We start from the raw sequence: 24,490 nt of genomic DNA, 5'->3' as shown, positions 1-24,490 counted from the left end.
TAGGAGTTGCGGCTTTCAGAGTGTCCGCCCCGTCCGCGGTGGAAGGGGGCGGCGAGGCGCGCGGGCGCTTCTCGCGCCTCGAACGCATCGTGGGAGCGCGGCGGCGGTGGCAGAGAGGGCACATCGGGAGACGCGGGAGACCGTGGCGCGTGGGGAGTGTGGCGCGCGAGGGCGGGGACATGAAGGCGGGCATTGCGGCGCAGGGGATGTGGGCGAGGATCGGAGGGATGTGGGAGGGGGAGGCTGTTACTGAGATGATTGCCAGCGGGGAAGAGGGATGGTCCCGGGGAAGGGGGGATGGGTGGCGGCTTGTGGCCATTGAAGATGGCAACTGCGATGTGCGATTGGAGGGGGAGGCGGCAGGGGGGAATTGTGGCCAATCGTTGCATGTTGGGCGGCCAGTATAGCCAATCAAAGTGCGGGGGTGTCGTCACCACATGGGAGAGATTTTCTGTTCTTCTGGGATCTTCATCACGTTGCTTAACGCTTCTTCCACCCCCACCTTGACGAATGCTCCCTTCTGGGATCTGTATGCACCCTTGGCCCTGTGCAACTCAACTCGTCTGCGAAGGGCTAGGTCCAAGTCAACATCCCCCTCGCTTCCGGCATCCGTGCTACCCCCCCGAACCGTGTAAACATCACATCCGTCTAGTAGAAGAACCAGCGCAAAAAACCCCCACCCATCCACGCTTCGAAACTGCTCGCCACGCCTGCCCAAACCCCGTTGCCCGCCGCCGAGACCGCCCTATGGACGCAGCCACCGTCTCCCAGGCGCGCGCCCTTCTCCCCCGCGGCGCCATCTACGGCGACTGGGCGGCATCGGCCTTGCCGCTGCCGCACGCTTCTTCCGCCCCGTTCCTCGCGCCCGTGCACAACCGCGACACCCCGCACCAGCACCTTGCGCGCTGCGCCCTGCGCGCCTTCCTCGGCGACTCGGCCCACGCTTTCCACGTCATCTTCACGTCCGGCGCCACGGACGCCCTGCGCACCCTCGCCCACCGCCTCCCGTGGGCCCCCGCCGACGCCTTCGTGTGCCACGCCCACGCGCACAACGCCGTCCGAGGCATCCGCAACGAGGCCCTGAACGCCGACGCCGCCTTCCGCTCCGTCACGTCCGCCAGCCTGGAGCGCCACCTGCGTCGCACGCCCCACCCATCGACCCCGACATGTCCCGCCGACGCGGAGGCAGAGGCCGCCCGCCCACCGTTCGCAGTCCTCGCGTATCCGGCAGAGTGCAATCTCACGGGAACTACCTTCCCGTTCCGCTGGGCTCGCGAGGCGAAGCGCTGCGGCTTGTACTCGTACTCGGGGGAGCAAGTGATCACGTTGCTGGATACGGCAAAGCTCGCAGCTTCATCCCCTCTCGTCCTTGACGACCACACCCCATACGTGGACGCCGTCGTCTTTTCCCTGTACAAGCTTTCTGCAACTTTCACCGGGCTAGGCGCACTTCTCGTGCGCCGCGACTCGCTCCTCGAATCGCTCCTCAAGTCCACCGCCGCTTCTTCGTACTTCGCAGGAGGCCTCTCTGTCGACGCTGTCTCGCCGTTCTCTCCACGTCTTTTCGCACCGTCCGCGGATTTGCGAACGCAGCTCGAACTGGGCACGCCCAATATCCAAGCCATCCACCACCTTCCGTCGCAGCTCGCCCGCTTCTCGCCGCCGAGCATCGTCATGGCCGGCATACACGCCCATGCCGCCGCGCTGGCAGCCTTGTTTTCTAGTCTTCTCACCGAGGTTTTTACGCCGCGAGGGGTGAAGATTCACCGTGACGCGGGTCTACCGGCGGACGAGCAAACCGCCAGCACTGTTGTGGCCTTCACTCTATATCGCATCGAGGGACGGTCGAGACAATGGCATCCCATCGGACACAACGAGATTGGCACCATCTTGAAGCTGAACAACGTGTACGCGCGTACGGGGTGCATGTGCAACGCGGGGGCTTGCTGCTCGGTGCTGGGTCTTACGGACGTGGATGTTGCGGCCCATTTTGCGAAGGGGCATCGCTGTGGGGATGCTATGGACGTCATTGATGGCAAGCCCACGGGCCTTGTACGCATCTCTTTCGGGTGGGGTAGCCGCTCCTCAGATGTGCATGCTATACTTAACGTCTTGCGGAATCACATCAGCTATTCCGTGTACGGGTCCCTCGGTGAAGTGGACTTCGGCACCGCCCCGAGCTTGTCTCATTTTGTCGTACGGTCACTCCATGTCTACCCCGTCAAGTCCTGTGCCGGGACAAGTGTCAAAAAGATCACATTTGATAAACGAGGGGGTATTCTCGGGGATCGCCGTTTTGCAATACAGCAAGCTGGATCTCAAGCCCTTCTTAGCCTTAAAACCTGTCCAATATTGGCCGACTTGACTGCGTGGTTAGCCAAAGACGAGACGTGCCTCGTGTTGGAACTACACAAAAAGCGGGTACTACCCGGAATGCCTCGAAAGATGGCAATTGACCTAGGCATAGATTCGTTGACCCCAAAACTACAAAGCATGTCATTGCCGTCTCCAACTACAAAGACCAACCACTTGTCGTCAGAGGAGCATGAAGCTACGGGAAAGTCAGCAGTTGGTGGAGAGGAGCTGTCACAGTGGCTCAGCTCAGTCGCAGGACGACCAGTACGTTTAGTACGCTTGGCGTCTCAATGTTCGACCACACCAACGAGCTGCAAGACTAGTGAGGACGTGCTAATAGTGTCAGAAACGGAGATTGAAGAGCTACGATCAACAGCCGGAATAGATGATACCGCTGTGGTGCGTGAAGCGCTTCGTCCGAATATTGTTCTTGGCCCCGCCTTGGAGGGCACGCGGGAGCAGTACCAAAGTCATCCCCCAATGAACGTTTTCAAATCCTTCAATGCTGACGGCCTGCACATGGTCGCGAAAAGAAGTTGTGTACGATGTACAGTTGTAAATACAGTTGCCAGTGCGAGAGGGTTCGACTTGCGAGGTGAACCGTTGAGGTCAATCGCTAGAATAAATCGACGACGTCAGCAAAAGGGTTTGGTCTTTGGAGTGTTAGCAAAAGCGGTACCAGATGCAGGGGATGCGCCACATCATCAACGCATGTACATTCCTACTCATCTTACGTTAAATCAGGAGGTCACCGGCTCATTTAGGGACAGTAACAATTGCTCTGAAGGGACCCGAAAGTCTTCCAACGCACTATCATATGAGCACGAAGGATGAATCCCAACATGACATCAATAAATATATCAATACCGAAAGACTTGTACAAACTAGAGGCTTCAATTTGTACGCAATACTTCTCAACGCTGCGTGTGCTTCAGTAGAGTGAGTTATCGAGAGTGAGGAGGAGCCATGCAATACCATAGGAAAAGACAAAACGCTCTTGAGTTGTTAAGAACGAAGGGACCTAGACAAAGAATTAAAAAGTTGCATTAGTAATCGCAAAGTGAATCAACAGATGTCTTCATTAGGGCTGAGTCATCGCCTAAACGATGAGGTCAATCCTGACAGTTAAGCATGGTCTCCAACTCCAAGAGATGGATTGCCTTTTCCCATGCGGTGAGGATGGCAATAAGAAACTTCTTTTTCTTCATATCTCACTACTTTTTCAGGGGCGGCGTATAACGCAACTGTTATGAACCGTAAAGCTGCATCGCCCCATCGATGGCGGAAAATTCCACCGTTAGCATCGACCACTCTTATCCAGTCTTGTATTCCTGCATGTGATCGGAAGAAGCGAAGATTGATGAGCTCGAAATGGTTCTCGAATTTGGCAACACACTTCTTATGCCTTGTGCTGCTCAAAGTAGACCACAGGTTTTTTCTTCGAGGGGTTATTCCGTTGACCTCAATGAAAGATTCTGCAAGCTCACGTAATCCTGTTGTGTAGTTTTTGCTGCAGTCTTGAGCAATACGTTGGTATCCATATTGGGCACCAGAAAGAACAAAATCATTGAAAAAGTCTCGCCCCATGCGATGTGTGAAGGCTGTGTCTGAGTCCAGCCGAACGATATAGTCAAGATCACTAAGAGGGGCAGCTTTGGACGGGTCTGCTAGAATGGCCGAATAGAACCAGAATCGGATCATTTTTTGGTATCCCCAAGGTGTTCGTTTAGAGAAAGTCGATATCTCATTAGAGAGGTTTAGAGTAGGCGGACCATCAAGTGAGAAGTCGCGAAACTCAATGGGAGCTTCGCTTAATGATTGTACTCGGCCTTGAACAACTGGAGGGATACCCTCATGAACAACCACGATTTTATACGCCATCCCCGGTGCCGAATACTTGTTCAGACTTTGAATGCTATATCCGAGGTGGTCGATGTCTGACTTGTTGGAGCTAACGAGATAAACAAATGCGCATCGCTGAGCCAGACTTTCAGCTCGCATCTGCCGTGAGTTTTCGATCTGCACGGAAGCAGAGACATATCCCACAAGAACGAGGAATGAAACAAGAGTGACAAGATGTGGCAGTGTCCAAAAAATCTCCATTCTATCCTTGGTCTCCTTTTTCCAGAAGAGGTCCCTCACTGCGCTCACACTTTCACGCATCTTTGAAGATGCTTTTGGAGGATCCGACCCCACTGTCCTCCTCAACTTGCCTTTCTTAGTTCTTGCCATATGAAATTTGAATACAGCTTCCTATCAGACACTTTTTAAAGGAATTGTTTGAGTCGCAATGCAGGACAATCGCAACATCAGGAGACCACGGGCCACATGCAGGGCTAATTGGGTTTTGTCGTCAGAAAGAAGCCTGCCTTTCCAAAATTCTTTGAGCAGATTCACTGGCCACGTAAAAAAAAGACTCTAGCTAGAAGAGCAAAAGCCTAAACGACAGTACAGTCCACCTACATCAAGCTCCCTGATATTTGATTCCAGCTAACACGCGGGGCTTGGAACTGTGATTTCCTAGTTTTGAGTCTGCCAATATGAAAATTTCGGGCTCTAGATTCATTACAACTCGGTTGCTCAGGAATTAAGCCCTGCAGACACGTCTGTCCATTCTACAGCATTTCGCAGACGATCTGTCCAGCAGGGTATGATGTGAAGAGCACCGGGAATTCTTTTTTGGCTATGGATTTTCTCCGAGCAGATGTGGAATTAAGTACAGTACGTAGACCACAGCACTACGAAGATCGAGCACCGTCGAAAACTGTGAATTCATTTACGGTGTCTGAAGAGAAGTACTTATGGAAAATTATTCAACCTTAGCGTTTATGCTGATGGGCGACACAATAGAAAAGTACGAGCATTGCAGTGTCGCCTTCTGGATGAAGACAATTCAGGTTATATTGTAGATATGTACATACCGAAGCGGCCTATCCGACGTTATCGGCCGTGATATGATTTCAATCTTTCGAGGTACCAACAAAGATGAAGAAATACCGTCTGCTGGCATATGTGCAAGTATGTTACTAGTACACGCATAACACAGGAGAAGCGCATAGGGCCCAAATGCAGTAGAAGCGTTCATCTGTAGACTCTTTCTGCAGAACCCGACGTCCTAAGCGCAAACACCGTTCCTTCGTCCGCCTCCCTTCTACATATTATGTTTTGCCGGGTATATTATGTACCTTATCCGTTCAAATTCCGACGAATAACCGCAAGCGATTTGCGCTGAAGTCCTCACCTCGTGATTGCTACACGCAAGGTAATTTGCATATGGGCCATCAATCGCAAAAGAAAAGAGCCTCGGCACTCCCAGTTCAAACGGTACTACCAGAAGCTCTGGGACACTCTTTAATGTACAGCGTTTAGCAATGCGGTCTGCGATGGCTTCCCACCCTCTCATGTTGGATAACTCACTCTTGCTGCAGAGCGATCGATTCTTGTGGATTGCCGACGCACTCATTCCTATAATTCAACAGGACGGATGAACATCATCTGCATAAGCATTGCCGCGATGGTACTGATGAGTGCGAGCTCATCGGAGGCTGGACCTGCTCGTGCTTTCTCTCAAGGCTATATTAAGGGAGTTTACGGTAGGTTCTTCGAGCTTTCTCAACAGGGAAACTCTGCGCCGTGCCCAATCGTGATCAACCATTTTGAACAAGGCTCACCCAGCGCGAGCGGTCACACCTGGACGGTTCCACATGATAAAATCGTCCAAAACGGAGTGCTGTGCGATGGGGACGGGGACCTAGTACTCTACGCGTACGACCAGAAGTCTCAATCTCCTGCTCCGTTGAAGGAGAACGATATTGCTCAGCAGACCTTCGAGATCATGAAAAACGAATCCACAGGATTCTGGATGGGGATCGATTCCCGCACCTGTGGTAAATGGATCTTCCCTAACCCCTCCTTCATTTTCTTCATACGAGAGTTTGAACGAGAACTGAAATCGTTCTTTAACCTTCAGCTTGCTCCGGGAAAAAAGTATATGTTTGTTGCTGCTCCTACCTTCACATGCATCTACAGTGAGATTCCGAAGCCGGGGGGCGGTTTGGTGCCACCCGCAACTCCCTCCGGCGGCACGGATACAGAGGTTAATTCTGAGGCGACCTCTTCTCCTATGCAAGAGAAACCGATCTCTAACGGTAGTGCAGCTACAAGCAATTTGGTACCGCCTGGAGCACAAGGCAGCGATACTGATGCAAACAGTGCAATCGGTGAACAGAATGAAGTATCGACAACCGGTGACGGACCAACTCCAAGCATGCTTCCCGATGAAAACGAGGAGAATGCCCAGGCAATTACAAACCCAGCATCTCCTCAGGATATATCCATTGTGGACATTGCAAATGGATCCGATGCTCCGTCCCCTGACACGGGTCTAGGGACTGGAAATGAGAGTATTGCAGATATTAATGGGAGCTCAGCAGGCAATTCCGGTGAAGACGCTGAAATCGCAATATCAAGCCCAGCTGAAGACGGGGGCGACGACGGGCTCATTGACGGTACTGGCGAAGCCGATGGTGAAAGTCTTTTCGATTTGGAATCGAATTCCGGGGAGTCCTTGTGTTTCCCTGCTTCCGCAAAAGTGGAACTACTCAACGGCTCTGTAGTGGAGATGCGCAGTTTGACCATCGGAGAGGAAGTCAAGGTTGCCCCAGAGAGATTCTCACGCATCTTCATGTTCACACACAGTTCGGAAGATGGAACCTATTTGTTCGTAAGGATTGGAACAAGATGTGGAAAGAATCTAAGACTGACGCCAGGGCACTTGCTGTACATTAATGGAGCTTTAAAACGTGCATCTGAGGCCAGAGTGGGAGATTTCTTGTTCTCTGGAAACGCGGGACGAGCACAGATTACAAGCGTGTCGTACGTCCATGCTGAGGGTGTATTCAATCCACAAACGCTCCACGGCGATATCGTTGTCGATGGGATTGTTGCTTCTACTTATACAGCAAGTGTCGAGCCTGAGACGGCACACGGACTGCTAGTTCCTCTTCGAGCATTGTGGAAGGTAATCCAGTTGAATGTCTTGGGGTGTCTTTTGGACGCTCATGCAATATCAAAAGAGAGGGTTTCTCTTCGACGACTGTCGTCTGCACCTGGTCTACGGGCAGGGCTGTGACCGACTGGACGAGAATGATTGAACACAGACTTCTGAGACTATGGACATCCGTTGGCAAATCAACGACATCACTGTAGTTTGGAAACAAAGGTGGGGAGATCAAGTGGGGTAATGTAGGGGTGCAGCTCCGCAACACGCTTCGTTTCAGCCGTATTGTAACCCCAAGTGGCAAGGTACAAATCTAGAGGAGTTCCTAATAAGCTCAAAGAGGCGTCCTCAAGGGTATCGTAACGATCCTCCACGAAAACCAACTTCTTCCCTTTGTGTTCAGGGGATGCGAGAATCTTCTTCAAGACGGATATCTTGGATCCGGTGCCATATCCGAAAACGTTTTCCTTTTGTATATTCTTGATTCCATAGCGCTCGAGAAGGAGAAGACAAAATCGGGTCTGCTTCGTTGTGATTATGTACAGCGGCGCGGAAGCAAAATTCAATGCATCAGCCACACCTGGAAAGCTGCCCGGCAAACGCAATGAGATGACGCGACGTAACGATCGTGGAGACAAACACGTCAGTATGCAGCAGTAGGAAATTAGCGCCCAGCAATATTAAAAAGGCATGTATGGGACGTTAGGGCTCGTACATTCGATTAGCATTTACCCAAGAGTCGAGATCTTTCTCGATCCACTTGTCTCTCGCATGACCGAATGCCTCTACTAGATCGTCTTTGGAAACTTCCCAGTCTGCCATCAGGGCTTCCTTAATTGCCTCCCAATCCTCTAGCACGCTTTCAACAAACTTTTCCTGGACGTCATCTTTTTGGATACCCGATAGCCACCGTGCCAAGACTACGTTCTCGTATCCCGTAGAGATGGCCGGACGGACGGCCCGTAGTGCATCGTAAACCCAGTGCGCTGTATTTCCGTCTGGATCGGTCGGGAATGTAGTGTCCGGGAAGAAGTCACAAGCAGCTCGAACAGCAGCGATGCTGCTCTCGCCGACGCTATCACAGATGACCCCGTCAAAGTCGAGGGCATAAACCAAATCGGAAGTCATTTTCGAGAAGAAAAAATGCTAAAGCGGCCTCTTTCTTGTTGGCTCTAGAGTAGGTGGTGATGGACAGGGAGCGCGGCTCTGCGTACGGGAGGTGGCGGAAAACGAACTCGCCCGCCAGGTCAAACAAGGTTACGAATGACCATGCCAGATAGGACAAAGGACTGTGATGCTGTACCCTTGGGTACTGTACAGAGAGCTCGCTCCCGTGGTGACGTCACGAAACGAGTTATGGCCAATCACAAGATGCCTCGCGGATCTGCTCGCCCTCGGTGCCCTCGGTTCCCGAGCCGCATGTCAGCAAATCGAAAGCCGCAACGGTTACCGAGAATACAGGACACGTCGTGAACAGCAGTCGATTACTGAGCTGTATGCCCGCGCAAGCACTGTGCTCGTGTATGGTACATCGTATGGTACATCCCTGCTGCCACTCTCATCACTGTGCAACCGTGGCAGTGAGACGAGTCACATCCTCAACAACGAAAGAGTTCATAAGCCCCGACCGACATCTTCTTAAATTTTGTCTTGCCTGCGATCCTTCCGTCCTTCTGTTCCAATCACCCTGTCCCCTTACTGTCGCCGCACAAGCTGAGCGTGAAGTGCCAATTGCCATCTGCCATGACACTCGCGATCGAAATTCCAAGGCTTTATGGGCTCATCATCCTGGTCGCCGTGCAAAACTGGTTCATCTTAATGTGGCAAGCGCTTCGTCTTGCAAAAGCTCGTAAGGAGCACGATGTCAAGTATCCGACTATGTACGAGAACAAGGAGCCGTCCCCATTTAATTGCGTGCAACGCGCACATCAAAATTCCCTCGAATGGAATCCGGGCTTCCTCTCCTTTCTTTTCATCTCCGGAATCACTACACCAATATTCTCAACTGCAGCCGGTGTTGTTTACAATGTTGGCAGAGTATACTACGCCAAGGGATACTACCGGGGAAACCCGCATGAAGGATTGTGGGGTCTCTACGGCCTTTTTTATCTCGTAGGTGGTGCCTGTTATACCGCTTTTACAATCCTTCGCTCCTAATAACAAACTTTCACTCGCACCAGCTACTTTTTTTGTGCAGTAAACGGAACCAAAAGGGAAGCGGGCAGGGGTCCCAATACCCTTATTCACAAATTTCTTCGAACCGTGCCTGCGATACCAATATCGTCTATTGGCTGATGGGCACGCCAGCCATAACTTTGCCCACAGCTACGCGTATCAGTAGCGCCCGGAACGGGGCATATGCAATCAGCACGGTGCTGAAGATCCCGACCAACGTCATCGCGAGCGCCGAAAACGGAAACGCGGCCCCTTCGTCGCTCAGCGCGGCCGTTCCCAAGCCGTGCGCAGCGGTTCCCATCGACAGGCCACGAACGACGGGGTCCTTTACACGCGCTGCCGATAGAACTGTCGCACCAATACTTGCGCCCAGCAGCCCTGTCAACGCGACCACGCTAGCTGAAAGCCCAACATTGGCTCCCAACAATTCCGCAATCGCTACGGCCAACGGTGCCGTAATCGTCCTCGGAACAACTAGGAGGCGAGAGGCACCGGTCATCTTTAGAGCGCGAGCGGCCACGGCCGTGCCGAACAGAGCCGTGAGTGTGGCAGCGAGCGTAGTGCCGACAACCTCGACGACGCGAGCCAGAGCCAGTTTGCGTTGGGCATCCATGGTGAAGGCAAAAGTGATAACGGCGGGCCCTAGGAGTGTTGCAAGGACATTACCCCCACCCCACGCACCGGCCGTGCGAATATAGTAAGACGACAAAGCGGTCGTGAATCCGAGGCCAGTTGCCGAGCCGAGCAGTGCCATTAGGCCAATAGTACCCGCGGTACAGGTGATAAGCGGGTGGAAAACTGCCTTGAGCTGACGAGGAAGGCGCTGCCCAATGCAAAATGTGAGGACAGTGGCGGAAAGGGCGAAAATCTTAGCGGGTAGGCACGTGACTGAGGCGGCGCGAACGGAAAAAGCAAGTGTCAAAGCGATGATTGCGGCAAGAGATCCAATGAGCATGTTCGATGGAGGGGTGGACGTGACGGTCTGCGAAATAACCTTGGGCGGAGTTCGACCCGTTGTCTTCCGCACTGCAAAGCGCAGGAAGGAGCAAGTGACAGCTGACGAAAACAAAGAGGTAAAAAACCCTGCGACGATGATGAACGCGATCTTTGCGAGATCGGCAGCCGGGAGCTGCGGAGCGAGTGGCAGCATGACGAGATTCGGGACGAAGAAGACGGCGAGCCAGCGGCTGAGGAATGCGACGCCCGGGGTGAAGTAGTGCATGCAGGCCCAGTCGACGGTTTGAGAATGGCCCAGGTAGCGAGTTAGCGAGAGGACGAAAAAAATAAGAAGCATGGCAGCCAGAGGGGCTGGGAAGGTGATGCCCAGAGCGGCGAGGCGGGCGGCCACGAAGGCTTGGATGTTAACGAGGATGGAGAGAGAGACGACTTGAGAGATGACTGTTCGGACGAGCGTGGCCGACTGCGAGGGAGGGGTGGCTTGCGTGGCTGAGGCATGGGGGATGTGGCGGTGGAGTGGCGGAGAGGTGCGGATGGTAGATCGTGCGTGACGACGGATGGATATGCCGGTGGAGAAGGCGGGGCGCTGGTGCGAAGTGGTGGACGAGAATAGCCTGCAGGCAGTAGTGGGAATGGCGGCCGCGTTGATGAAGCAGGACTTCGTCATGAAAGTTGACATGATGGAACGGAGAAAAGTGATGCGGCGAATCTCAATTTCTGCGGGGCGATGAGCATAACACGGAAAGGCGTCGATGAGGAGTTGCACTCAGACCTGGTGCATTTTTGAGCAGCAATGATGTCGAGGGTCTAACCGATCAGGAGAAGGAGCTCGTATGGGGACTGGCTGGCTCCGGGTTATTCAGATGAGGAACGAGATTGGCGATAGGGGCTGTGCGGTACAGTAGGCTGCTGTGCAATCCTTGTCTGGCCAGGAGGGCCCCTCTCCGGGGCGATGGAAATAAGCATAAAACTGGATCATTAAACATGATGCGGACATCCAAACTTCGGGTTTGGATTCCGAACCGATCACAGCGGGTATCCGTTGTGATCATGGGTAGCCTTCCGTGCCACAGCGATTTTCTTCCGCAGCCTGCTCACGCGATTTGCCTCCGATCCTCTGCCACGTGTAATTGCCACGTGTCGCCCCACGCATTCGTCAGATATCTGCTGGCCTTGGCAAATATCTTCAACGGTGAATCCGCCCCCGAAGTCATACCAATCATGGCACGACAAAGCCTCTGATGTTTCTCGTCGCAAATCCCCGCCCTTCAATAATTGTCCGCCGCGGTGCACCTCCCACACCAGCCACTCGCCCCCTACCTCTGACGCCAACGCAGTCCTCCTTTTCGCACACACATCCTCCGCTCACTTGAACCTTCTTCGACGCCCACCGCTTTCACTTCTGGTATTGCCGGCATTACCGACTACTCTGCGAATTCCCCCTCGCCTCAAACCCGCCTCCCTCGCCACCCAACCACGACGATGCCCCGTTCCCCTTGCATTTTCCCCACATTCTAAACAACCCTTCAACATGACATTCCCCTCCCCTACGCCGGCCTTCGCGGCCGCCACGCCAATCTCCGCGCGCCGCCCTCGCGCGCACTTCAATTCATCCACCTCGCGTCCTTCGCGATCCTTCTCGCTTCCTACACTCGGCCGCATCCCGATGTCCATGTCGACGGCGTCCCACGAGCTCCGCCGTCGCATCTCCTCCGTGCAAGCCGCCGAGAAGATTGTCTCCGCCCTGCGCATCGTCGCCGCCGCACGCATCCGCGCATCGTCCGCCGCCGCTCTCCGCACTCGCCCATTTGCCGAGGAATTGCAACACATTCTCGCTTCGCTCGTCCAAGAGGTCCTCACACGGAAAATCGACGTCCACGCCGTAGCCCACGCTACGCCTCCACACAGTCTCTCCGATACACACGGCGCACTGCTCGCCGACCCTGTCGTGCAGAAGGCCCTTCTGGATAAGATTTACCTCTCATTGCTGAGTGATGACGGCGCAGATCGCACCTATGGACACAAGGTCAGGAAGAAATATGCTACCATCGTAACAGTGCTCACCGCTGATAAGGGCTTTTGCGGCCCATACAACAAGCAGATTATCGCGCGTTCTACCCGAAGAATCAAGGAGCTGGAGAGTATCGGGAAACCGGTAGAGCTGGTGCTTGTCGGTCGTACCGCAAAACTCTTCTTCGATAGACATTACCCCAATATCCCTGTGCGGTTCTATAGCCCAATTGGACGTTCCACGGAAGCGGAGAGTATCGCGACTACTCTAAGTCACACCTTGCTCAGTGAATTTATTGCCGGTGGGGTTGATCGCGTTGAGATCATCTATACTCGTTTCGTTTCTCTGCTGTCAAATGCACCGAGCGCGCGCACAATTCTCCCTCTCACTCCCACAGGTCTTGAGGCGGTGGGCGATGAGCTCTTCCAGTTGACTCTAACTACGAAGAATGGGCGACTGACCACACGCCGCTCTCAAACTGCCCAGACTGGTCTTCAGCCACACTCACACGGAAACGGAACATCACACGCTGATGACTACCCCAGACGTTCGAGGTCTTTCTACAGTATAAGTGATGACGAGGCCATCCGACTCTTGAATTCCATGTTACCGATGTACGTCACCAGTCAACTCATCCGTATAGTGCGAGAAGCAATTGCCTCGGAGCAAGCAAGTCGCCTGGCGGCCATGACCGCCGCCACGGACAACGCAAGAGATATAGTTGCTTCGCTTCAAATGCGATATAACAAGGAGCGACAGGCTAGAATTACAGCAGAGATCATCGAAGTGGTTTCCAATGCGAATGGATAGCTTAGCATAGTATAGGCTCAGATGTCATAGTCAGAACAGGATGCCTTGCTGGAAGCGGCTGTTCTTCGAGACAGGCATAACTTATTTCTGACGTTGGCGCTTGATAGCACGCTTGGTATTCCCGAATCGGTTAGCCTTCAGGGGGTTCTGGATGTCTGGGAAATCGGAAATTTTGATGTTGACAGATTCGTCAGTCTCAATACCCATGTCCTCGAATAGCTCCGAGTTTTTCTTGCCCGTTGCCTCTCCGATTTGGTTCACGATGTCCGTTACTATCCTTTTGTACTTCTTCCAAAGTGCACGGACGTTGTAGTAGTCTTTTTCTAGTTTCAGTTTGTCTTCCGTTGTCATGAGTTTCGATCCATCCCCAAGGTCGGCTCTCTTCGCATCCTTTTCGGCGAGGACGTTAGTCAACTTCTCATCCTGAACCTTCGCTTGCTCCAACGTGTACTGACTCTTGAGCATATTGACAGTGGACTGCAGGTTATCGTTTCGTTCTGTAAGGTCAGATACTTCTGCCAACATTGACTTGAGTTCTTCGTCGAGTCGGGTCACTTCCTCCGGGTCCGGAAGCTCGATCTTGTCTTGGGCAAGAATAAAAATTTTAGCCTTTCCATATTCCTTCTTCTTGACCAAGCCCTTTTCGACGAGAGACGCTAGAGAGCGCTCAACGGCGGTCTTCTTTACACCATTCTTTTGCAACGCGTCGACGATATTCTGCACACTGAACGGTCTGTTTTCCTGACGAGTGCGCACGAAAGAATTTGTTCATACGCAGATTATTAGACGTGGGCACTGGATAAAATACAGAGCTGGGTACATGTCAATGCTGAGGCTGACAGACTCACCTTGCTGAGAAACGTGTAGACGATATCTTCTTCATCAGAAGCTTTTTGTTTCGCCTTTGCCATGGTTCAAATGTTCAAGACGACAAGTACGTCCTGAGCAGGTTTGCATGCGGAACCAGAGAGTCCAGAAAATTGGTTCTTACGCGTCTTCCCTTGAAGAAGGATGTAACGCGAAAAGCAAAGGAGTGTACAATTTCGTTTGGCAAGCGTGTCGCAAGAAAACAAACACAATGCCAAAAAATTTGAGGTCAAGGTTTTGGCGGGTGCATGCGAGGTTTTGAGAGTCTTGGGATGCGTGTCTTGGCGGATCGAAAGCTTTCTGCTTTCAAATGTTTTGTACAATGGAGGAAACCCGATCAGGGCACCTGTATTGTACATTTATTCGTCAGTTTTCAATTTAGCTTTACTGTAAATAGTTCGCCCGAACCGAATTAGCAACGTCGAATCTGCATTTTTCGTACTCCATCGAAAGGAGCAGGAGGTGGATCACAGCCCAATCGCAAATTCTGAGGCATTTCCATCGCAAAACGAAATTTCGTCTACGAGGGGCCACCGTCAGCCAGACCAAAAATAAGGCAACTGTCAAATATTTGCATTACAGTACTTTGATATTGCCCATGCCAGACTGTACCCTTGGGTAATTTACTGTAACAGGAGTACAGTCGCAAGCCGGCCCGAACATGCCCTTCCGACCTGCCACACCGGACATTCTTATTCCCGGCTCTGCCGCCGCTCGTAAAATTGTTTCATCCCACTCTTCATCTGAGAAGCTACCCTCCAGGGTACCATTACACCCTCTTTTCTCCCGCTTTTTTCCATGCAACAACTTACCCTTACCCTCATATAACGACACTTCTTCCCCTCAACCGCGACTCTGCTCCTCCGCCAGCCTCCCCACTTACAAACTTCACGCGTGCTCCCGAACCATATCACAACAAAATCGAACTATATCACAACAAAGTCGAAGCATATCTCAACTGCCTTTGACTCGTCCCTCCCTTCTACGGCTCGCCACCGTCTCTATCGTCTGTGTCAAGTGTGCAATTACTTCACAATGTCGCAACGACGCCCGAGCACCGCGAGCAATTCTGTTGACTTGGACCGTCAGCCAAGCATTCCTCAACATCCTTCAGCTTCTTCGTCTCCTCGTCAACGGCGCATGCGTAGCCGTCCGCAACGTTCCCCGCTTAATCGCCCGCTAACCAGTGATGAGAACCTTGATTTTCAAGTTATCGCCATCCCCTCACATCCGGACCCCGAACCCTTCAACCTCAATGCTACAACTGACCCCGCCGACCCTGACTCAAAGGCCAACAGCAAATTGAACATGTCCTCGCTTCGTCTTCAAGGAAGTCGTTCAAACTCAAATTTGGAAACGGGTCCCCCTCCCCCTCCGTTGCCAAACCCAAGGTCCAGCACCAGTGTTGACAACCCTTTCTATGCTGGTGTTCAAAAATACCATCCCAAGTTCGCTGATCTGCTTAGGGAACATGGTATCTTTAAAGCAATTGGCAAGTACACTCTTCGCTTCGCCAAAGACAATTGGGGGATCCTCGTTTTTCTTTGTGTTCTCGCACTTGGGCTGGCGATGCTCGGCATTTTCGCTTTTGACGACATCTCCTGGAAGGCATGGGCTTCCTATGCAATTCTCTCAGGCACTCTGTCCTTGTTGATAACAAACGCTCTTCCCACAGCAGTATCGATGCTGCTGGGTCTTACCGTCATGCTTGTCCTCAAGATTGTTGAGCCTGCAGAGGCTGTAGAAGGATTTTCAAACACTGGTGTGTTGTCAGTTGCCATTTTGTTCGTGGTCGCGGAGGGAATTCAGAGAACCTCTATCCTGGTGCCTATTTTTCGTGTTTTGCTTGGCAAACCCAGGTTCCTGTGGGAGGCCCAGCTTCGGGTAATGTTTCCCGTTGGTATTATCTCTGCATTTCTGAACAACACCCCAGTCGTGGCTATGCTTATCCCTGTCGTGCAATCATGGTCTCGCCGCTCAAGCTTTGCAATATCGAGACTGCTTATGCCTTTGAACAATGCCGCCATCCTTGGAGGCACAATTACTCTCCTCGGTACCAGTACCAATCTTGTGGTAGATGGTTTGGCTCGCCAGAGTGAGTTGCTGACGGATGACAATGGGCAACCCACCGGATTACCCATCTTTGGAATTACGCCTGTCGGAGCAATCCTGTTTGTTGCCGGTGTAGTATATATGCTTGCCACAACTCGATTATTGATCCGCGACCGTGGCCAGACTGGCGTTGGTGCAATCATCCGGAACCCCCGCGAGTACACAGTTGCTCTACTTGTTCAGGAGCGCTCTCCAATTGTTGGTGATACAGTGCAGGAAGCTGGTCTACGGCAACTTCAGGGACTCTATCTGGTTGAAGTGACTCGTGCGGATGGCACCCTTATCCCTGCCGTCGCTCCAGACACAAAGATTGAAGCTGGAGACACGCTGCTTTTTGCTGGAATCGTGGAGACCGTAACAGAGCTCTATCACATCCCTGGGCTTGTTCCCGCAACGGGACAGTCCCAGAAAATGAAAATTGAGAGACACCACAGACGTCTGGTAGAGCTTGTCATTTCCTCATCTTCGATGCTGGTCGGGAAGACTGCCAAGGAATCCAAGTTTAGGTCCCGATTTTCAGCAGCAATTATTGCCGTGCACAGACAAGGAGAGCATGTTAAGGAAAGAATTGCGGATATCACCCTTCGGCCTGGGGATACACTTTTAGTAGAAACAGGTTCCGAATTCACACTTAGATACGGAAAAGACTCAAACTTCGCGTTGGTTTCAGAAGTTTCTGGCTCCCAGCCTCCACGCGAAGACAAGCTCCATATGGCAATCTCTGCACTGATTGCAGTAACCATGATTGCTCTGGCAACGGCAGAGGTTTTGCCGTTGCTCAGCGCCGCGGCCGGTGCATCGTTTTTGATGATAGCAACCGGTTGTCTATCGATGCGAAATGCCGCTCGCTCGGTTGATCTCGAAGTCATTATTACCATCGCCGCCAGTTTCGGAATCTCGAAAGGTATGGAAAAGACTGGAGCAGCCGAACAGTTGGCCAACTTCATTGTTAATATCTTTGAGCCGATTGGCCCCATCGGCCTGCTTTTCGGAATCTATATCGGAACAGCTCTGTTATCCTCCGTGATTACAAACAATGCGGCTGTTTCTCTTATGTTTCCAGTCATCACCAGCATTCTGAAAAGCAAAAAGTCTAGCCAAGGTGAGACTCTCAAACTGTTGTACACGCTTATGATTGGAGCATCGTCAAGCTTCTCGACACCAATCGGATATCAAACCAATTTAATGGTTCATGGACCTGGCGGATACACTTTCATGGACTGGGTTATTTTTGGGGTGCCTCTGCAACTAATTCTTGGTGTAGTAGGGGTATTTACCATTAATGCTCTGTCATTCAAGGCGTAGTAGTGGAAGCTTTGCTAAGACAGAAACCTCAGACCAGTTTTTTGATGATTTGAACTAAAAGAGTCTACATGAAGTCCCGCCTGTGATGCCGACGCTGCTTGGAGAACCTTTTAGTTCTGTGTCGACAGAACGCCCTGAGAGTCAACATGATGGGGCCTGCAACATACGATGCTCGGTGCCCGTCTCTTCATTAACTGCTAGCTTAAAGGAGTACCATCACGCTAAAATATTCTCTTGCCTGGCGCCTGGAGCGTAACAACAGGGCAGCCGGCTGTACATTTTTGCCGATTTTCAGGGCCTGGCCTTCCGAAGTACTTGTTGTTGCGATGAAATCCAACTCTATCCTGCAGCCCTCTTGCAAAAGACCGCGTCAGTAGCGCTTATCATTTAGCAAACAATGTTGTCGTCGAGAAGATCAGAGGCTTACTCATATACTTGCTCCGCAACGCAATCCCCAATGCACTCAAGCAAGTTATGTCACTCAACCTGGTTCGCAGCTGCCAGTTCAGCCCACAACAGTTTCAGACCCGCGTTATCGCCTTCCTGATCTGACGCCTCTACCTTATGATACAAACGACTGGACACTGAGTCCTCCATTTTCTGTGGTGAAGAAAGATCCTGTCTTCCATGTGATGCTGGTCTATCCAGACTAAAAACTGGCTTCCCTTCGGTAAAAAGCTGAAAAAATCGCTCAACCTCAGAGCTCTCAAGCGGTTCGGATTCTTTCAAATAGTCGGCTCTCTTCAGTCCACGAGACTGTTGTTCATCATTGTGTGGCGGTGTTCGATTACTTTCAGACTTTTTTCGATAGCTCCCAGTGGCTGTTTCGGTATCAGTTGGTAAATCACATGACAACGCTTGAGATCTTATCGTATCAAAAAACGACAAAACCGTAGAATCTAGCTGCTCATTGTTTTCTGTCTTGTGAATGCCTATGGGTTCAGGATATGAATCAATTGCAGGCTGAGGAGACGCAACCCCCTCTATGGCGGCCTCTGTTAGTGGTACTGCCATACGCCCAAACCACTTTTGCAGCTCGTCGACATCTTCCTCTGGCAACTTTTCTCTCCCAGAATGCTCCCCGTCTGATGGTCGTTCTGTAAGCCATTCCGACACTGCTTCTGCCTTCGGAGTGCGTTGTCTGGTCGGGAACGTAATCTCGTGTTTGTTTTCGCTGAGCGGCATCGTAGAAGCCTCCTGAGCAAGTCTTTTCGAGAAGTCTTCAAATGATATGTCAGAGGCAATAGTATATTCAAAAGTGGGGCGATCCAAATGTGGTATTTGAGCGCATTCTTCAGTGCCTCTAGCAACGTCGGGATGATTTTCACATATGGACGAAGGCAACACAGGGCTCATCACATCCGCGGCCAGTCCATCAGATGTTAGCAGAGGATCAACAGCTTCGACGTTCGCAACCGAATTTGTATCGGTACCCGAAGCCCCTTGTCTATATGCCATGCGAGAGGCAAAATTGGCGCTCATGTTCGGACCGCGGCATATCCTGGATTTGAAAAATGCTTCTCTAGCGGCATTCGTTGAAGCCCTTGATGCTCTAGTGGAAGTATTTCTTTGAGTGTTGGGAGGACCAAAACCAGGAGGACAAGAGGATTGAGGTGAACTTGCCTTTTGATATGTCAGTAAATGTGAGCGCGGAGAACCCAGGGGACTAGGCGATCGCCTGTTGTTGTCGATCCTCCCCGACGACTTTTCCGCTTTGCCAGGTGAGGAAGGATTTCCCCATAGTTTGCCTTCCGTATTCCCTATGCTTCCTATGCGGCTTCTATCCGTCTTCATAGAGAAACGGTTTGCAAGGTCGAAGCGTTTAGGAGGTGGCGATGGGGACCTTCGCGAGGAAGAGTAACCATTGCCAGCACCACGACTTGATCGCGAGAACATATCTCTTTCGAAAGATCCGATCGGGGTTGACTCAGATGATTTGGCCCCCTCGTGATGCGAGGGAAGACCAATTCCATGTGAATGTGCGGCTCTATGTATAGTATATTCACTAGGGCCCGAAGAAGGCGATGATGTCGGGGAAGAGGTTAATGCAGGGGTATGCCTCTCTCTTTCAGAAGCAAGTACTCCAGAAAACATTCTCAAAGCCCATCGATGCCCAGCTTTTGAGCAAAATACGGGGCCCAGCTTCAGCCTTTGTGCTTCAGACAGAGAGCTTTCATCGTCAAGAGTGTCTCGCAAATCAAGAAGCTCCTGGTTCGAGTAGCACCTTCTAGTATATTCACTAGGGCCCGAAGAAGGCGATGATGTCGGGGAAGAGGTTAATGCAGGGGTATGCCTCTCTCTTTCAGAAGCAAGTACTCCAGAAAACATTCTCAAAGCCCATCGATGCCCAGCTTTTGAGCAAAATACGGGGCCCAGCTTCAGCCTTTGTGCTTCAGACAGAGAGCTTTCATCGTCAAGAGTGTCTCGCAAATCAAGAAGCTCCTGGTTCGAGTAGCACCTTCTACTCGAATGTGATGGAGGTGGCTTTAGCGTGGTGGAAAGAAGAGCAAGCTGGGGTGATTGAGACTCAAGCAAGCCGCCGTACATTTTTGGAGAGTATCAGGTCGGGATTCAAAGAAAAGATAAACCTCGCACTCGCGCTTTGGCCCAGGGAATGGTGCCGAACCAGTAAGTGAGACCCTGACTTATAATGGGCCACAATTAATAAATGAGTTGCGGCAATCACGTCGGTCGCCAGAGAAAAGAAGTGCGATTAAGGACGACTGAGCTGCGAACATGGACGACTGCGGAACGGAGGGTCAGGTTCTTTTCAAGGGAGCCAGAACCGTGAAAACACAATCCTTCCCAGGTGCTCGGTAACAGTGCCACTAGACTAGACGTGCGCCTCTGCCCGGGCGTGAGGTGGGTGTTGTGGCGGTTCTCTTCTGCCAACAGGGTGTCCCTCTGCCCTGTGATATGCGCGTCTTGACGAAAACAGTGAGAATACAACGCTGGTCCAAGTAATTGTCAAAGAGAAGGGGAACAATGTTCTCTACAGCTGAAATTCGATGTTCCTTTGCGAAGTTTTTGTCGCAGGAGAGGATTGGTGCCGTGGACTGCTTCTGCGCCAGAAACTGATGGACAAGACGAGGCTGGGGGTTCCACTCAAGAGCGGGTTTGGGTTGTTCACGAATCTTGGCGGAGATAAAATGAAAAGTGAAGGGCGAAGTGATTCGAAGAACAGCAGAGGGTGGGGTAACCGTGTGGGTTTCACCTGAGTTGGCTCTCGTGCTGAGTGATTCCAGCCGAAAGGATTGACGGACGAGCGGATGCTCCAACTGATGCAAAAATAGTCGAAAACAGAGTTGCTTTCTATTCTCAGGAAATCTGAGAAAAATAATATCCGTCGGTATTTGCTTTCTACCTTCTTCGGTTTTGCGAAGCACCCTTTTCTCTCGCTGCACTGCGCCCTATTCCGCCCTATTCCGTGAAGCTGCTTTACTGTACGACAGTACAGTAGTTTACTGTACGACAGTACAGTAGTTTGCTGTGTAAAGAAGGATCCAAGTCGGCTACAGGGTTTCAGGGTCATTTTTGAGAGAGTGCCATACTGTGCCCTTCTCACTGGGGCATTTTGGAACATGGGGAATTTTGAAACACCCCTAATTTTGAGACCAGCCTGCGTAGCGTTCCACCTTTCATTGCCCCTGCAGATCTGCGGTTCCTATGGAACCTGTATCCACAAACCGCACTCCAGGACACGACTGAACGCGCCATTGACGACGCGCATAGGCACCATGCCACCATCTATGCGAGCGCAGTCGCTAGCACACAAGCGAAGAATAGCAAACGCCCATATTGAACGACAGCGGCGCCACCGAGCGCTGGATCTCCTCAAAAAAGGATACAGCATTCGGAAGACCGCTTCGCTCAGTGGTGTATCCAACACAACAGCTTTTCGTATCAAGAAAACCTCACTACAGGGGACAATGTAGCGCTGAAAAACTGCTTGACCCCCTAAATTATCGACCAGGCCCTGCTCAGATTATATCACGTCCAGAAGAAGAGCTTGTTGTTCAAAGGGCACTCGTCGGCGCAAAGAAAAGCTTCGCAATCGATAACAACGACCTGGTCTCAGTTTTTGGACAAATTAGCAGTGCCAGTCGCCAACCGTTTCGGCGAAGTGTTCCATCCCCGGACACAATTCGTAGTTTCAGAGCCCGTCATAGATAGCTCGCGTACAGGGTCTCCGTAAATGTTTCTGCCGCACATTTAGCTGCAGAAAATGTATCGCACATCGGAAGTCTTGAAACCGTACTCCAGACCGTGTGTTCAGAATTCCGAGAACTCAAAAATGACCCCAAACTAATATGGAACTTTGACAAAACGGCAGTGCTTGGATAGTACGGCAAAAAATAAGGTGTTATTAAGCATCGCAGGGCTGTAGCGGAGGAGCCCGTCTTGCTGTTAGAGACGCCGGAAAGCATCTATCAGCTGGTATTGCCATTGCTGCAGATGGTAATGTTGCCCCTATATTCATACTCGCATCTGGAAAATTTTATGTCAAGCTGGAAGAAGCCATTACCAGAGGAAGATTTTACTGACCATGATGGGAATTTTCATTGGCTTTGCCATGATGATTGGTGGCCTGAGAAAACTACGCTTTCTGTAACAAAAAAAACCCAATGATAGAACAGTAATTGTCGATGTCATCAAACACATTGACACTCATGCAAGAAAAACCATACCCCATTCGAAGAAAAATTTTCTTTTGGGTGATGGACATAGCTCACGTCAAAGTCAAGAATGGATCACTGAATGCAGAAGGCGAAATATCATAGCCGTTAAACTTCCAGCCAACACTACACATGTCCTGCAACCATGCGACCAATCAGTAAATCAGAAATTCCAAAGGGAGATCAGGAGGACAAGGGACCAGCTGTTGGCAATAAGTCACTTCTCCTGGACGAATACTGCAATGAAAGTAAAGTTCGCAATTGCGGGACACAAAGCCGTGACCTCAGATGTGGCGAGAAAATCATTTCAAGAAGCAGCCATATGGCCTATGAATTTTCAATTCATGAAAAGATTCGATAATGCCCCTCCTGGATCATCTCCAACACACTTAATAGATGCACATGAACCTCGAGCAGACACTTTTGGGGTATCGGAGGCTTCAAAGTATCCTCGTAGACAAGCTGCATGTGTTTTGACCGACAGAATCAAAACACTACTGAACAGCGGCATGACGGCAACACTTGCATTGGGTGAAATTGCTGTTTTGATGAAAACTTCTTACGTTTTGAACAATATACTGTCTCACGCCAATTCCCCTTCACCGCGAGCGGGCAGCAAAACAAACTGGAGAAGGGTCAGTGTTGAGCCCAATTCTGCACTGCTTCTCACGAATCGATCACTCACGTGCAATGAAACCATGAATGACTACGGACCGGCTACGGATATGGAAACAGCTGCGGGAGCCCCAAAAACACTCTTGGCTACCTTCACATCAACGATGGAGAATGAAAAAGAAAATACACATCCCAATATTCCTCTGTTCGTGGAGCCGCACGTTGATGCTACTGTACAACGGTTGGAAAAAGCACGGTGCGTATGATAGTAAGACAGGTGGACACGTGGAGTCAATTACAGTAGCAGATGGGACCGCTGTAAGGCCAGTCGGGCCGGAGGGGGCACGCTCCACTGCGGACAGAAAGTGGCGGTGCCCAACGGGCATGACACTCAACCGGGCGCAATTCTGCCTAGAAGTACCTGGAAATAGGGAGGAATGCAGGGATTGCGACAGACGGGTTGTGTTGGAATGAAAATGTGGCTTGGCAAAGTCCCTCAGCCATGCTGGACGTGGAGGGCGAGAAAGTTGGGGCGAAGAGGGAGGAATGAAGGGGCACAGCTATCTATGCAGATAGTGTTCAAGTACTTATCTTTCTCTAGCGAAGAAGAAGAAAAACCCTGATACGCCTAGTTTCTGTATTGCTTAATTAAAGCGATACGGAAGCCTCAAAGGCTCCCATTCCTCTCAATCTCTTTGTTTACTGTTTCTTCCCGGTTCTCTACCCTCTACCGATCCCCCTTCACCGCGCGACGAGAGGCGACGTGGGTTCTGCTCCGCCAGGTTCATTAGCATCAGTCTAACTACATTCCGGAATTGTCAGCTCACACTCGTGGACTGTGAAAAGGCTGGAGCACCATGTCGAACCCGGAGGCACCTCATGGCGCTACAGAAGACTCGATTGACGCGACACCGCCAACGCCAACGATCGAGGATACAGCACACCATGTGTCCGCTCCTCCGACTGTCAACTTGACGCATATTCCTGCGGCCGTCGTAGAGGAAATGATGCAGAACGTCAAATGGAGGCCTGATGACACTAGTCCGAAACAAGCCTACGTGTTTCAGTGGATGTGCTCAGTGATGCAGAAGGGATATGTTGGGGGCGCGCTCCAAGAGGCATACACCGACCTACTTCCTCCAGAGACTCTGTTCTCTAGAGAGGTTATACACGGCTCGTTTGCACCACAGATGTACAAGGACTTGCGAGATCTCATCCACGATAGACAGGGCGGAATTGAAAAACGCAGAGGGCTGCAGATAAAGCGTGCCCTCAGCGAGTACTATAGCGACCCGCAGTCCACCCAGGATGCAACCGACCTCGCTCGTGAGGCTGTGGAGCAAGAGATCGCGACATTGTCGTCACGCCGTATCGAGTATGCAAGAAGTTCTTCGCGATCAAGCGACGACGGCAGAGGAGGAGTAGAGCAATATTCTACTGCATACTTGCAGCCAACACAGGCTACCGCACCAGCCAGAATGTATCTACAGAGACGCACTCAGGAATTGGACTGTCCAGCGCCAGTTGACACCACGAACGCAGACGCCGGATTTCAAGAGGGGCCGTTTAGAGTCGTACCTCCAGGTGCCCCAACAGGTACCCATGAGA

General features: G+C 51.5%; 12 protein-coding genes; 8 read left to right on the top strand and 4 right to left on the bottom strand.

Annotated features, from left to right (window-relative positions):
• Window positions 1-510: 510 nt before the first annotated feature.
• On the top strand, window positions 511-3,189 carry CHC_T00004572001 (hypothetical protein). The gene has a single exon (XM_005715908.1). It carries the CDS (start codon window positions 511-513, stop codon window positions 3,187-3,189), a length of 2,679 nt encoding a protein of 892 aa, XP_005715965.1.
• A 2,439-nt stretch (window positions 3,190-5,628) lies between these two features.
• CHC_T00004571001 (hypothetical protein) lies at window positions 5,629-7,522 on the top strand. The gene is made up of 3 exons (XM_005715907.1): window positions 5,629-5,670; window positions 5,786-7,319; window positions 7,515-7,522. Exons 1-3 carry the CDS (start codon window positions 5,629-5,631, stop codon window positions 7,520-7,522), a joined length of 1,584 nt encoding a protein of 527 aa, XP_005715964.1.
• A 32-nt stretch (window positions 7,523-7,554) lies between these two features.
• On the bottom strand, window positions 7,555-8,775 carry CHC_T00004570001 (hypothetical protein). Its single transcript, XM_005715906.1, has 3 exons — window positions 8,723-8,775; window positions 8,070-8,429; window positions 7,555-7,942 (listed from the first exon to the last, which is right to left on the bottom strand). Exons 1-3 carry the CDS (start codon window positions 8,773-8,775, stop codon window positions 7,555-7,557), a joined length of 801 nt encoding a protein of 266 aa, XP_005715963.1.
• A 322-nt stretch (window positions 8,776-9,097) lies between these two features.
• Window positions 9,098-9,511, top strand: CHC_T00009312001 (microsomal glutathione S-transferase). The gene has a single exon (XM_005715905.1). It carries the CDS (start codon window positions 9,098-9,100, stop codon window positions 9,509-9,511), a length of 414 nt encoding a protein of 137 aa, XP_005715962.1.
• A 10-nt stretch (window positions 9,512-9,521) lies between these two features.
• Window positions 9,522-11,472, bottom strand: CHC_T00004569001 (hypothetical protein). The gene is made up of 3 exons (XM_005715904.1): window positions 11,359-11,472; window positions 9,842-11,195; window positions 9,522-9,592 (listed from the first exon to the last, which is right to left on the bottom strand). The coding sequence occupies exons 1-3, from the start codon at window positions 11,470-11,472 to the stop codon at window positions 9,522-9,524; spliced, it is 1,539 nt and encodes a 512-aa protein (XP_005715961.1).
• A 545-nt stretch (window positions 11,473-12,017) lies between these two features.
• CHC_T00004568001 (hypothetical protein) lies at window positions 12,018-13,307 on the top strand. The gene has a single exon (XM_005715903.1). It carries the CDS (start codon window positions 12,018-12,020, stop codon window positions 13,305-13,307), a length of 1,290 nt encoding a protein of 429 aa, XP_005715960.1.
• Window positions 13,308-13,388: 81 nt separating this feature from the next.
• On the bottom strand, window positions 13,389-14,218 carry CHC_T00008571001 (TBPIP domain containing protein). Its single transcript, XM_005715902.1, has 2 exons — window positions 14,156-14,218; window positions 13,389-14,048 (listed from the first exon to the last, which is right to left on the bottom strand). The coding sequence occupies exons 1-2, from the start codon at window positions 14,216-14,218 to the stop codon at window positions 13,389-13,391; spliced, it is 723 nt and encodes a 240-aa protein (XP_005715959.1).
• A 617-nt stretch (window positions 14,219-14,835) lies between these two features.
• CHC_T00004567001 (hypothetical protein) lies at window positions 14,836-15,357 on the top strand. Its single transcript, XM_005715901.1, has one exon. It carries the CDS (start codon window positions 14,836-14,838, stop codon window positions 15,355-15,357), a length of 522 nt encoding a protein of 173 aa, XP_005715958.1.
• Window positions 15,358-15,363: 6 nt separating this feature from the next.
• CHC_T00004566001 (hypothetical protein) lies at window positions 15,364-15,480 on the top strand. Its single transcript, XM_005715900.1, has one exon. It carries the CDS (start codon window positions 15,364-15,366, stop codon window positions 15,478-15,480), a length of 117 nt encoding a protein of 38 aa, XP_005715957.1.
• A 2-nt stretch (window positions 15,481-15,482) lies between these two features.
• Window positions 15,483-17,591, top strand: CHC_T00004565001 (hypothetical protein). Its single transcript, XM_005715899.1, has one exon. The coding sequence runs from the start codon at window positions 15,483-15,485 to the stop codon at window positions 17,589-17,591; it is 2,109 nt and encodes a 702-aa protein (XP_005715956.1).
• Window positions 17,592-17,606: 15 nt separating this feature from the next.
• On the bottom strand, window positions 17,607-19,685 carry CHC_T00004564001 (hypothetical protein). XM_005715898.1 is given in 2 exon segments: window positions 17,607-18,068; window positions 18,069-19,685. 1 exon segment carries the CDS (start codon window positions 19,683-19,685, stop codon window positions 18,069-18,071), a length of 1,617 nt encoding a protein of 538 aa, XP_005715955.1. The 3' UTR covers window positions 17,607-18,068.
• Window positions 19,686-19,870: 185 nt separating this feature from the next.
• On the top strand, window positions 19,871-20,227 carry CHC_T00004563001 (hypothetical protein). The gene has a single exon (XM_005715897.1). It carries the CDS (start codon window positions 19,871-19,873, stop codon window positions 20,225-20,227), a length of 357 nt encoding a protein of 118 aa, XP_005715954.1.
• The last annotated feature ends 4,263 nt before the right edge of the window (window positions 20,228-24,490 follow it).

The sequence above is a fragment of the Chondrus crispus genome, genomic scaffold (genome assembly GCF_000350225.1).
Source record: "Chondrus crispus Stackhouse genomic scaffold, scaffold_237, whole genome shotgun sequence".
Lineage (NCBI taxonomy): Eukaryota > Rhodophyta > Florideophyceae > Gigartinales > Gigartinaceae > Chondrus > Chondrus crispus.
The sequence above is the reverse complement of the archived record's forward strand: the minus strand, read 5'-3'. Positions and strand labels throughout refer to the sequence as shown.